The sequence below is a fragment of the Siniperca chuatsi genome, linkage group LG4 (assembly GCF_020085105.1).
Source record: "Siniperca chuatsi isolate FFG_IHB_CAS linkage group LG4, ASM2008510v1, whole genome shotgun sequence".
In the NCBI taxonomy this organism is placed as follows: domain Eukaryota; kingdom Metazoa; phylum Chordata; class Actinopteri; order Centrarchiformes; family Sinipercidae; genus Siniperca; species Siniperca chuatsi.
In genome coordinates this window covers 16477159-16491574 of record NC_058045.1, presented here as the reverse complement: position 1 = coordinate 16491574, position 14416 = coordinate 16477159, and the positions used below count along the sequence as shown (strand labels likewise).

The 14416-nt window shown below is 39.3% G+C and overlaps 1 protein-coding gene across 3 annotated transcripts in view; it reads left to right on the top strand.

Moving 5' to 3' along the window:
• The first annotated feature begins 576 nt into the window (after positions 1-576).
• LOC122874523 (BTG3 associated nuclear protein) overlaps positions 577-14416 on the top strand; it is a 41455-nt gene continuing 27615 nt past the window's right edge. For 2 of the 3 annotated variants that reach the window (XR_006377626.1, XR_006377625.1), the window contains exons 1-10: positions 577-728; positions 3522-3600; positions 3995-4101; positions 4227-4426; positions 4689-4778; positions 5031-5203; positions 6560-6799; positions 8856-9014; positions 11063-11184; positions 13241-13312. Coding sequence is in view for 1 of the 3 variants with exons in the window: in XM_044192509.1 (XP_044048444.1) it covers positions 3531-3600; positions 3995-4101; positions 4227-4426; positions 4689-4778; positions 5031-5203; positions 6560-6799; positions 8856-9014; positions 11063-11184; positions 13241-13312 (1233 nt within the window). In the remaining 2 variants the exon portion in view is untranslated. The remainder of the gene's footprint in view (positions 729-3521; positions 3601-3994; positions 4102-4226; positions 4427-4688; positions 4779-5030; positions 5204-6559; positions 6800-8855; positions 9015-11062; positions 11185-13240; positions 13313-14416) is intronic. The other variant, XM_044192509.1, reaches the window with a different exon arrangement.

The window sequence follows — 14416 nt, the reverse complement described above, 5'->3', positions numbered from 1 at the left end:
CTCCATAAAATGAAGAAGAACTACATCCATTAAAACCAGCCATGGAAAAGATCCAGGCTGCTGGCTCCATTTCATCAGATGATCTGCTCAATTGACACACAAAAGTAAAATCGCAACATTTTTACACACCTGCTACTTGGTGATGTGTGGGACCTATTGAAGAAAAACATGCAAGCATTACTACCCCTTATTTCTGACACACAAGTACTAAGCCAAATTTTAAAAATTTCACCACCTTAAATGTCGAACGACTTAAATTTACTGCTGGACTCTAAATTGCTTTGCCAACCACCCACAGTGGACAACCGGGGACAACTGCTTCTGACAGTTACTTCTGGGGACCTGTACATTCAGAACACAAAACAATAAAATAACCACTTACAGCGACCCCATCCACAAATATACAAATCAGCACGAACATTTCTGTCGAAGCCATTGTTGGGTTATTTAATACTAAACAGCTTAAACCACCTCGATTTTACATTTGCCAGTTTTTAAAATAAATTGACAAGTACAGTAGTTAACGTTAAATCTGCAGATGACTTGGCGTGCTGCTTCTACTGTGCTGGCTGACGGCGGCAGACTGTTTTTCACCGGGCCTGGGCTCCCCCAAATGAGTGAGTAACCCTCCATGTGAGGAACACACGAAGGCAAGGGCTCATCTCTCGCGAGGAACGACGCCGTTATCGGAATCTCTACAAACAACACGAGAATTCATCATTCACACGGTAATATAACCCAATCTTACACGGTACATGTGTTGTGTGCCAGAAATTGGGGAATGAAGCCGAATCAAAATCATATTATATTATTATTTCTTCAAACAGTTTACGAGTCTTGCATTACTTTTCGGCGGCCTTTAGGCCCAACTAGCATGCTAACCACCACGCTAGCTTAAACAGCAACTCATTTGCACTGCTTCAGCTTTAACGTTAGCACGCAAGCTTGCAAATCCGGTTTTGTAGTGCCAGCCAACATCAGCTAGTCTGTGTTTCTGTTCAGGCTAGGTAGTAGCTAGGTAGTTAGCCGAAATGCAGTAGTAATAACGTTACATAGCTGCCTAGTCAGCTAACACGTCAAGTTTATGAAGTTTATTTCCCAGTTTGTTTTATTTTGCCAATACACATCGTCAAGAGACCGCCGCCCAGTTAGCTAGCGGTTACGTAGTTAGCCAGACTAGCAAGAATTTACCGAATTTACATGCGCTGTGATATTTTCATGGTTGTAACGTTAGTAGCTTAGGAGGTAGCTAGATATCTAGAGAAGCAGGGTTTTTCCAAAACAGCTGTATCTTGCCCTGTTTCCCCAAGTACCAGAGCTAACTCTAACGTTAGCTAATATCACCCGTCAGTTAATAAAATGCTAGCGGGTTATGCAGTTTCAAAACAGTTATCATTGATAATTACGTACTCTTCAATATCATCACGATATTGCCCATATGTGTATATATACTGGATTTAAATTGGCCCATCAATGTAAGACAAAGACCCAGGAAAAGGCTGACACATCATGTCCCTGGATACCTATCTTCCCTCTCTCACACTCGGACACAGTTAATGTCACCCTACTTGTGTCTGGGTCTGTCTTTTCTGAGGAGACATGCCCCTGACTTTCCATTTGCATGCTGTAACGTTACAAATATACAATGTATGCATAACTATTTGACTTTAAGCGATTAAGTGAGAGTTTAAGTGATTAATAGAGTTAAAAATGCACCCTTACATGTATTCCATAAACTGTGTACAAAAATGTTTTTTTGTTGTCATTGTGAGTGCATTATTCCATAAGGTGACTGCCCTGGCATTCATCATTATTAGTAGCCTTTTTTTTTTTTTGGAAAAAAAGTCAATCATGAGTAAAATTTTTACAATGGGCCATGGATGTTACCTGCTCCATTTTTAGAAGCTTTCATTCTCATGCTTTTAGCATTTTATGTCAAAAGATACAAATGTAGTCAGATGAAAGCTCAAATAAATCCCTAGTAGACCTATATACATAGACATTTTAGAATAAATTGAACTTTGATGGAGTGATGTACAGAAATGAATAATTACTTAGATTTGTGTTTTATTTAAGTTTGAATTTGTAGATGTCCATACAGCACACAAAATAGCACTTGCATGGTCATAACCAGATAATGTTATTAAGCATAGAGGCTTAATAAGATTTGGCATTACTTATAGCCTAGCGTGCAACATTTATATAGATTTGACAGAAATAGATGGTCAGACAGAGTAAGGGGAAATAAGTGTTAAATATCATGTTGGCAGAAGCATTTGTGTTATATCCATATTTCTTGGGTAGTGTCTTATGTTGTGACGTCTCGACGATAAGTTTGAAGTGTATTGCTGCCATGTTTTGCTCAGAAGAAAATGCTGATTGGGAAAGATTTAATTATTGGTATGATGCAAGTCACCTCTCAGCAGCAGCCTCCGTATACCTTGTGCTTTTTTCACTAATTCTGTCAGAATGGAAGAAACAAGACAGCTAAATATTTTAATAACCATTCTGCGTAACTCAACTTAAAAAAAATCAATGTAATCAAAATATGAGAGTGATGGTGACAATTCAACCATTTGTCATAGACCTTCAAAGCTTGTTTGTATGCTATCTCAGTAGGCTTGAGGATGGTTTTACATGTCACTCAAACAGTTTTGCAGCTTCTGTAGTTAAACTGTTTCTCACACCCTGTCTACACGGGCGGCGTAGTGAAAGCAGCACGTCAGCAATGCAGCAGCTTCAACTTCAGTCCTTCATCGTTATCTATACAGGATGCGTTTAGTCACAGTACTGCTGTTTGGTCACCCGCCTTTTGGCAGCGCTCAGATTCCAATACACAATCACTGTATTTATGCCCGTGAAACAGAAGAAAATAGACTTCAAGCCTTAAAAGTTTCCCAGTGTTGTGGTTATGCGTAGACAGTTGTATTATTTGAAATAGAAGTGTACAGTATCTGTTCCATCAGACGCATATGAGACACACAGCTAATAAACACATTGAAACACGTCCTGTGTAGACAGGTTATAATCTGAAATCTTACTGTTGTTAACTGTTGTTACCACTGTCTTTACTTGTTTTCAAAGGAAAGTTATCATAACTGGTTTAAATTTTTCTTTGCAACCACTTGTACATGCCATTAAAGATTTTTTTGTTTAATAGAAAGTCTTGTGATGTAATTAGTGTAATTGTTAAATAGGTGATTTTTACATGAATGTGATGCTCATGTGTTTGACAAACCTTTTTTTTCTTGATCGGGTGTGTTCTTCTAAGTAACTTAATCCTGTAAGAAACACTTTCTTAAACATCCCTGAATCGTACAAACAAGTGAAATACCATATATGAGTTGGAGATTTCTTAAATTGTTTTACAAACTAGTCAAATTTTAAGTGCATAATCTCCAGTAATGCAGAGGCAGCAACAGACACCGCAGGAAGATATTCTACCTTATAGTAGCATGTCAGTAAAGAAATATTTTGCTGTCTTGTTGAGTTAACCAAGTTTTCCTGTTGCCTTATTTCAGTTGCGAACTATGTCTGAACAAGAGTTGGATGAAATTGTGCAAATAACAGTGGAGGACTTTAACCAGGATGACCGTACAGGTAAGATTCCTGTGAAACAATATGAAAACTTATTTTTTTCCGATGTATTCTAATCAATGTATATTGAATTGCTGGATATTGACATTCTCTGATAGTGCAAGTGCAGTACTATCAAACATGGACATGTAATTAGTAACAATTTGACAATTTTTCATGTAACTGAAGTTTTAATGTTAGCTTACTTACACTATGTGTTTGCTGTGCAATTGTATTATTTAAAATCTTTATAATAAACACTGTATATGAGATTGGGAATCGGTATCAGCAGATACTCAATGCTGTTACCTTTTGATTGGAGCAGGAACACGGCTTCAATTTGTGCATCCCATAGTGAAATCTAACAAGAAGGCTGCTGTGTTGTTTTGAGGGTGTCTCTATATTTGATTCATGCCAGACATGCTGGACAATCATGAAGATGAAGAAAGGCCTCAGAAGAAAAAAAGGAAATTAAGCAGCAGCCAGGAGAATAACAACAATAACCAAGACATATCTTTTATTAAGGTCTGTATAATGGACACTGTCCAAAGCTCATATATTTTTATATGCTAACAATAAGTGGATAGGATTTATCAACTTCAGGATAAATTACACATACTACATCTTCCTTTTTGTATTTGTGTTTCCAGAACCTGTTGGTCTCATTCACCGCATCAATCAGCCAGCGACTGGAGGGAATTGAATCAAAGTTACAGGCTCTGGACGCTACATGCAAAGCCCTTGGACGCAAACTGGACAGCATGGTACCCTGTGCAAAGAGTCCTATCCAGGTTCCTATGGTTGCAGGGTCTCCTCAGGGGGCTACTCAAACTTGGAACAAAGTACGATGGTAAGGTACAAGTGCAATTTGCAACAATCTAACATTGTCTCCATTCAGGCTTGGAATGCAGTCAAATGGAGATTAATTCAAATTCTCAGGCCAAAGTAGGTGCATTCTTTATAATGCAGCGATATTGTCCTCTTAGTCATTTTACAAAGCTGTTTTGTGATTACAGGAGCTAGCAGAACCACATTACTTAAACTTATTTTAGACTGTGCAGAGTATACATACATGTGCCAGTTAACCAATGTGTTCTGAACTTCTCCTTCAGTGTTGTTCCACAAACAAATGTGATAGTGAGCAGTGAACACCCGAAGGGCAGTAGCCAAGAAGACACCCCTCTGGAGAACCTGCTCAGCAAGTGAGTGGGTCACATTCACTTGCCTAGTGTGAACTGAAGTCAGAAATGTGCAAATTCTTCCCAACACAGCACCTCATAAACAATGTTGGGGGTCCTTATTGGAAAAGAGTAATCAAATGTATCTTCCCCCAGTTTTCAGTCCAGGCAATAGAGGATTGTATAGAGTCTGAATTCCTCATACAAGGTGGCCACTGCCATGATCTGTATGTATGTTAGACCTACTGATTGCAAATGTGTGTTTTTATTTTTTAGCACGGTGACCAGGAGGCGGCAGAACACAATCCTGGTGAAGGTGCCGGGCCCTGAGGAGAGTCAGGAAGAACAAGAGAGCGGCTCAGAGGCCAGTGACTCTGTTTCTAATGGTGGCCAGTCCAGCAACGCGCAAAATGGCCAAAATGTCACACTCATCACACTCAATTCAGAAGGTATGACTTCACGTTGCTGATGTAGACACAGAAACACACATAAGTATGTTATTGCTCTTGTTCTCTTCTAGTCTTTTAGTGGATAGAAATGAACATATTGGCTATATTGACAATGTTAAAGACAAGGTCGTATTTTTAAAGACCTCACTGATTTTAAATCTTGTCTCATGTGTATATTAGTATTCTCTGCATTTACTTGGAAGCCAATCACTGTTGAAAATCTCGAATAATACCATCACAGGTTGAGCAGCAAGAAAAACTAGTTTTACTGGTTTCACAATCAGTTTCTTTTTTCTTTTCTCTAACCTTTGGGCCAAATTTCTCCAGTGAGGCAAAGGAAATACAAACTTTAAACATGTTATTTCAACAGCAACAAACCTTCCTTTGCTTGACTTAGGCCATCAACCCTAGTAGGGTCAAGTCACCCATCTCACTAATAACAAAATGTTGGTGTGAATGAACACAGTGTGCAGCAACTTCATCACTGTCAACTCTGCAATGCAGAAGCCAGTTGTAATGGATTATTAGGGTAGTAATCACTCACACCCAGATGGCAGTGAGAGTGAGCAATTTGGGGTTCAATTGCTCAGGAAGAACTGGGCTAAACGTGCCTAATGTGACTCTTTCAGATGGTCTCCATATTGAATGTGTCATGTTCATGTCCCTGTGTTTCTGTCAGAATGTATTGATAAATGCTCTGATTGGTCATTCATGTTTTCAGTAGCTTTGCTCAGTGGTTCTGGCTGAGCATGAGAAAGAATAGTTAATTTCTAATTGTGCAAAACTAAGTTAAGTCCACATTGTTGTTATATTTGCTGTGATTATTGGTTTGGTTATTTTCAGTGGACTTGGGAAGTTCTTGGTTATCTTCAAAGGCAAACTATTATTCACTTATTTGCAGCTGTGGGTTACCATGATAAAACTGTTAGTCAGCATTAGCTAGATGGTACCATGTGGTATTCAGAGCCATGTGTCTCGTGCTTTGTTTGTGTGTTTGTTTATGTGGTGGATTTAACAGCTAACATACGCTGTGAGCAAACAGCCAAACCACATATTCTGCTTTTTAATATATTTTAATAAAAACACAGTTTTGTCCACAATTCACCTACTTCTCCTTTACTGCCACATGGGTGTGCTATTGTATTACATGAAGTATCTCAGTGGCTCTCTACCAGTATTTGTCAACCTGTGAATCACAAAAGTAAATTTTATAGTATGGATATATATTTCTTTTCTTCATACTGCCTCAGATCTCTGTATTATTATCAGGCTGCAGATTTGCTGAAAAAGAGCTGTGTAGCTGTGTATGAGATGTGTATGTATGTATGTGACTGTTCCTTCTACTGTTTCCTCTAGATGATTACCCAGCAGGCACCTGGTTAGGAGATGAGAACAACCCAGAGATGCGTGTTCGTTGCCCAGTGTCTCCAGCTGACATGCTCCATATCACCACAAACTGCCGCACAGCAGAGAAAATGGCACTGACACTGTTGGACTACCTGTTCCATCGGGAGATCCAGGCCATGTCAAACCTCTCTGGCCAGGGCAAACATGGCAAGAAGCAGCTGGACCCTCTAATGATTTATGGCATTCGCTGTGAGTCCTCCTGTGTTAACATCATAACCATCTAGTACTGAGAAGTGTATTAATTTTATGCCACCTTCACTTTGTGATAGGTTTTTGACAAAGTGGTGGTAGACCTAATTCCATGACAAGCCAGTTTATAAAAAGAAACATCTTTTTATGTACTGGCTGCTGGCACTGATAGACCCCATATAGCCTTGGAAGTGAATCCAGAAAGAAAATATATTCTTATCTGTATGCATAGGAGGTGACATTTTGCTGTCCTGACCCTCAAGCATATCTTCTTGTCAAGTGTTTCTGAGTTGTTTGAACTTGCGAGTGATAGCTTCATTGGCAAAATGACCCACTTGTAACTGCCAAGGCTGTGTCTAGTAACCACTGTTTATCTCATGATTATTACATGATTTTTGCATAGTTTAAATTATATTAATAAATTTCACTCAGCCGGGGTTTAAATCCTTGCCCCCGTACAGCAATAAGTGAACTCTCTGAGAACTTCCCACATTTCATCCCCGTTCCATTACAAAGCGGCACTGAATTGAAGACAGAAATAGACTGTAGTCTATTCACAAGGCGGGTTACAACAACATGCATTCATCATTGCACACACGCATAAATGTGCAACACATTTTATAACATACCAGACTCTAAATGACAAGCACATGTCTGGTAGAAAGATCCTAATGGAGTCACTCTCAATTCAGTGAACTCTTTGATTCATTATAAAGCAGAGTCAGGGTTATGATGGTAGACAGACTGATATTTATGAAGGTCCTGTGGCTATATACTATATTTATATGGTTCATACAGTATGTTGCAGTGTAAAGAGGGGCTCTGTAAGCTGTAGCCTTTCTTTCGGAGTACAGCTTGTGCCCCCCTGCAGGAGGTTTTAGTAAATATCCCCCATGGCATACGTAAGTGTTTGTATACTTGGTTACCTGTATTTCCTCTTAGCAGTGTGGGTGTGTGTAGTTACATGCAGATTTGGCCTGACATTATAGAGGAATGCAGAGGTTGGAGCAGGGCCAGGTGACTCATTCTGCCTGCCCAAAAAAAGGGAAAAGGAATGAAGGAGCAACTGCCCTGCCTGCCTGTACAGGACCCATCAGGTGTGAAAGGGCTGCCATACACTGCCATCCCACTATCCGCAGATAACCCTGAGCTCCCCTTCTGTCTCATTTTCTACCCTCAGGCTGTAGCTGTGTTGTTAATTTATGTAGAAATGAGCTGTCAAGGTGCTCACCCCCTTTAAACAGTTCATAACACTGAAGTAGACGGCCACTAAATACAGCTGCATCCAGTCTCACCTGCACATATCTCCACTGAGGGAGGGATGAGGGACAGCCACAGGCTTGTGTTAACACTGCTTGTCAAAGGGTGTGGAGTAGAAGTAAAAAGAATCAGTACAGTTGTTTACTTCATTTTTCAAGTGTACATTGATTGCAGATTGCAGAAGTGGCCCTATTATAAACACATTGTCCTATAGCCAATCAGACCAATTATGTCCAGCCTATGTAGTCTGTAGTCATTAAATCTCCAATTTTTGCATCCTGCAATTATTATTGCATTAAGACTGTATGTCGGCTATAGGACTGTATGCTGACATTGTTATGAGTTCAAGATTAAGTGTACCAACTAGCCTACTACATACATATTTTTATGCCAAGACACAACCTTCAAATTTAATTGTAAAACAGTATTTCACCTACAAAATGTGCAGCTGACATTGTCAGCCTGTGATATTCTTGCTAGTGAATTATCCTGGCTACTATGCTACTATAATATTGCTGCTGATGTTACCTTCAAGTTTAGGTGAGGGTACTATAGAGAACTTGCTTGTTTCCTCCACTAAAGCTCAAAGCAGACTATTTAGTTTCCTATACTACTGAAATAGAAAGGAGGAGGCAAATTAAAGGAGGGAGCATTTCCCAGGCAAAAGGACATATTGGAAAGCTGAAAAGAAGAAGGATCAGTTTGGAGATAGTATACACCCTTTCATGAGCAAGCCAACAATATTTGATTATTTATGCAGTATGTGATGACCTTTGACCTTTCCGTGTCCCCACAGGCCACTTGTTCCACAAATTTGGCATCACTGAGTCAGACTGGTACCGCATCAAGCAAAGCATCGACTCAAAGTGTCGCACCGCCTGGAGACGCAAGCAGCGTGGTCAGAGTCTGGCTGTCAAGAGCTTTTCCAAACGCACACCTCGCAGTACAGCTGGAGGTAAAATACAGATTATTATCAGGGGGCTGTAAAGCATGTATCATGACCGTGGCACATGCTATCTAGGATGTGGTCTTGTTTATATGTGTGTGTTGTTGTCTGTGTAGATACATTGCTGTGAACACAATAACTCAAGAAAAATACATAATAGCAACTTCATATTTACACCCCATGTACTTTGCTGCATTAATATGCATATTAAGGACAACTGATTTTCTTGAAACTACTGTATATGCTTTAAGATTTAGACTTTATATTAATACTACCTATATGTTATGTGACAGCCACATAGAGAGAGAGTGACAAAAAAAAGAGACACAGCAACAGTGTCGGGGAGACAGGAAAAAAAGAACGTTGAATCCATTAAGAAAATTATGCATAGTTCTCAAATCTAAGATGACCCCCCTTTTTCAAAAGTTCTTTCCAGGACATTTACATTTGGTCCAGGACGATATTTACTCTGTATCATTCTTTATCCAAACATATCTGAAAAAAACTTAATACGACAAAGAATCATGCAGATGTGTAGTCACTCAAGTGAATTCCAACAAGTTAAACACTAGATGACATTTTAAAAATCACAATCAAGTCAACCTTTTAAGCTTGTGAGTCTCTGTATTTAAGAAATCAAAGTACTTTGGAATCTTCTGACACCTTTCTTGTGAAATGCTTTGGGAGTGAACACATTAACATTATCTCTATAGTCTGAGAAAATGTATACCTACCTGGCTCCACTCTCACAAGTCATTGTTACGTTTTTGCGGTTGTTTTCTAATCAAACAAGGTGCACAGTTGTGAGAATCAACTACAGACTACAACTATGTCGGACCCTGAGTTATGGAACTCATTAATTTTGTATTGATTAATTTTATCAGGTCTCATTTCATCAGCTATATGAAAGCTATTTTAAGACCTGAACCCAAATGCAGATACAGTGTGTATTGCTGCAGATGGTTGTAATCTGCACACAATGCCTGCTGTCCTTTCCTCCCAGTGAGCCATCACCTCTCACCTCTGACCAAGGAAAAGTAAGACTGCAGGGGAAACCCAAATATCCTGTGAGCACACACCAGGGGTGGATTGTCAGGCCCTGCCTTTTCAGGCCACACACACCCAAGAGTGTACAACACAAATACTAGTTCAGATGGTCCATTCCTTCCTTAATCAGATTACATGTTAACAGACAGGAAAGAGGCAATTCTTCTGCTTTTAAAACCATTATTTATCAGGGAACCAGCAAGTAGAGCTCAGACCAAAACTGTAGTTTTCACAAGCCACCTGGCTCTTGCTTCCTCGTCTGGCAAACAAAAGTCTTGAGGATTATTCACATAATACAATACCTAGCAGTAATAATGAAAGATGGGAGACAGCCTTACTTTTCAAAGCAACATAACACAAAACAGATCTTTTGAGGTGTATGTGATATGTGCTGTATGTTTTATGTCATTTAAAGCTACATTCCTTTTTTTCATGGTCAGAAAAGTAGTCAGACTGCCTTTCTCAGCATTGCTGCAAAGACTGTTAAAAGAAATGACCTCAAATCCTTTCAGCCCTCACTTCTCACAAGTGGTCTTTTGCTGCACATTTTGACGTTTTACAAGAGAAGGTGTGATTTAGTTTATTTTGTGGCCTGTGGTGTAGACTTCACTGTCACTGAACGCTCTTGGAGCTGCGAAGGGTCCATGCAGGGGTTTCAGACTGCTGGTGTGATAGCGGGTGTTTAGACTGAGGCCTGGAGTTTTTGTTTGGCTGCTAGACCATGAGTGTGTTTGGATGGCTAGCTGGAGAGTCCTTGCTGTGTATTTAGGCATTTGATAAAGTATAAACACGCCATCATCCAACAGATGGCCTGGGAATTAGCCAGGTTTTTTACAAGAGGTTGATAAGACCCCTTGCATGATCATGTGTGAGTGTGTTGGTTTGTGTGTCTGTCTGTGTTCTATAGACCTAATTTTTATTTCTTGTGCTGGAATCGTTTGCACTGTCTTCCTGACCTACTTCTGCTGTACACATGAGCGCACCAATGACCTTCTTGTCCTCCTAACCAGAGGGAGGCCTTGCAGAAGAAACAGCCCACATTGAGACTGCCACCCAGCAGACCTTGCACTACACACTGGCTAATCAACAGGTCCAGTTCCATCGTATTGGCGAGGATGGACAAGTTCAGGTGGTGAGTGTCAGACATTTTATCCCTCAATCTTTCTCTGAATCCATAAGCAAACATTTTTATTTAAAGACACAACAAAGTATTCTCTAACAGTAAGAGTATGAGTCTTTATCCTCCTTTCTCACAATATTTATCAGATGTGTATCTAACATTTACCTCCATTTTTCTGATATATTTCTTCTTGCTGCTGTCATATGAGGGTCCCATAGAGCAGGGTTTGTAGTGTAGGGTGACAGATCATGCCACCCACCATAGTGACACATACAGCATTCTGCAGAAATATAGTGCAGCTTATGTCAATGAAAGAGTTCCCCATGCTCAAGGATTGGATGACTTTTTACAGCTGCTATGGCCAAAGGTCAAAGTCAGGCCCATGACAGCTTTATGGGTGGGCTGACAAAGAGGAAGTGACTGGACCTCTCATATTTTGTCTTCTCTTTGCCCAAAATACCTGGTTTTAAGGGACAAGTGCGGAACTAGTCACATTTTAAACTCTATGGCCTGTTGAAGCTCTTAAAGATATGAAAGTTTTGAAGTTATACTGTGTCTGTGGAACTAATCAAATTAATAAAGTGCCATTAGTTCAAGGTTTATCATTGAGGTTACAGTCATTAATTACGTGAATTCTGCTTGGCCCAGTCTTGTTTACTTTTGTGTATTCAAACAGCCAGTGACAGATACACATAAGCTGTGAGACAATGTTTGTCATGAGGAAACTAAATTAGATTTTCTCTTCCTAGTTCTACAAGTTAATGTGTGCGAGTTGCAAAGTCAGTGTTACCAACTAAAAGATGTGATTGTAATTATGGGCATGATCTGATTATACTAAGTGAACATTAGAGAAGTAATTTTCATTCTTCTGTGAGACTCCACCTCTACCTATTGGTACACTCACTATATGTAATGACAGTGCTACAAAGCTACCTCATAATTTACAGAGCAGAGTATTTCTGCTGTGAATAGGTTGCTACATGACACAAAGATTTGGAGGTAGTGATGATAGATGACTCGCCTGAGAAAGTAGGCAACAGGCATAAAAGATGGAGGGAGAACAGCCAGGAAGAGAAGTTAGGGAGTAGGTGAGAGAGAATGAGTGTGAGGAACTAACTGCAGTTATTACCCTCTCAACACTCTGCAGAGTATTAAAGGGTGCAGATGAATCTGAAATTTAGGAGTGCTGTTAATAGAGCAGAGGAAATCAAGTTAACTTACTGGCTGTGATTCAGCACTGCAACCATCATCTGATAAATTACTGAGCAAAATTTGTATTGTGTTGTTGTTGCCAGATTACGCTTACCACACTAGGGCTGCTTAGTTAATTATTTTCAGTTACATTCTGTGCATTACTGCTAAAGTTAAGCTTAAAGGATAGGTTCACAATTTTTCAAGTCTGTCTTAAAACAATTGTCTCATGCCCATATGAACATCGAAACAGGTTTGGCTTGGTGTAATCATTCCTCCAGTTCATACTGGCCATTAAGAGATCGCTTTCTAATATGATTTCAATGTGGTCCACAGTCCTTCCCTACAAAAATGTGTACAGAAGTTTATCTGAAGCTAATATGAGGCTTCATCAATGAAAGTTAGGCAAATCAACTGGATGTCTTCCAAAGTTACAGGAAGTTTGTACTTAAAATACTTAATTTTGGAAGATATCCACTTTCTTTATTTCACCCTGCTGAACTTCATATTAGCATCAGATAAACTCTTGAACACATTTTTGCACAAAACGAGGACAATGGAGTTTGTTACCCATCACTTACATTAGAAGCGCATTAGAAAGGGATTTCTTAATGGGAAGTTTGAACAGGAGGAATGATTACAGCAAGCAAAACCTGCTCTAATCTTCATAGACTGTTGTTTTAAGACGAGATGTGTGAATCTATCCTTTAAGCACAATTTATCATTGTATGATAATTATATGTAGATTTCATTGTAGTTGAAAATCATGTTTAGAATTAAAGCAAAACATTCCATTGCAAATTTCTTGATTTGTTGATCATATTTGTGTAATTGTTCCAGCTCCAGTTGTCTCTCATCCTTCATCTGTGTCTCTCAGATTCCACAGGGTCAATTGCACATTGCCCAGGTGCCACAAGGAGAGGAGGTGCAGATCACACAGGACAGTGAGGCAAGTGTGAATGAGAGAAGAGAGAGAGAGAAAAGAGAAACAATCAGCCACTCCTTTTCTTGAGTCATTCTTCCTGGTAATATTCAATTTCTTAGCAAACATCAGTCAGGAGAATTTGTCTCCAAACAGAATATAACTCTTAAAGTGAACTCGTGCTTGAGAAAGAAGTGGTTTGCTTGGAAGAAAAATAATTTTGTCTACTTTAGTGTGGGAATGTCAATGTCAGGTAATGACTTGCATTATTAGATTGGCTATTTAAAATAACCCATTATATTTGTGTGAGCATGTAGATTAAATACACTACAATTGTGCAGAAGTAAAGACTCAGGTTTCTTATAGCTTATAGCTATTTAGGCCAAAAACGAGAACTGCTGTCCAGCACATTACTCTACCAAGCTACAGTATCCTTTGATGAGGCTCTCTGTCACATTGAAAGCTCGCCAAGTGTTTCTTCAAAATATTAGGGTTCATCTCCCTTCAGCTGTGTGGAGGAAGAATTATTCTAATTTTTAGCTACACCCAATGATTGATCAAATTTCTGATTGCACAACTTTTGAAGACTACATGATAGTCTACTTTTAAAAGAAAAAAAGGCAGAGCGATTTACTACAGCAAACTATTATTTTTTTATCTGTCAAATAAGTTTGGTAAGAATCATTAAACATTCATGTGTCTTTTGAGCCCTGTATGTTTCTGTTTGCCCATGCAAATAGCCATCCCAGTGAAGCATAATGCACCCGAGTAATACCTGACAACATTTAAGTCATTAGTGAATTTTAGCAAAAGCAGATGTTCCGTATAGAGCATCTTAATGTTTATATATCCGCCTGCTTATGAATGGGATTTACATTAATTTCCACATAATGTCCAGATGCCTCATATCCCCAACCAGACATGCACTCTGCATTCACACACAGCGTTGGCCTGCCAGTTGAAATCAAAATCTAACTCCAAACCACACTGGCTGCTGGAGAGGAATTTCTGCATCAGCATCATTGTTAGTGATTTTCGAGAATGTGGGAGAGAGATTTATTTCAAGGCGCCAGTCTTTGTACACACATACACATGTAATCACATATTGTATTTGATATGTGCCACACATGC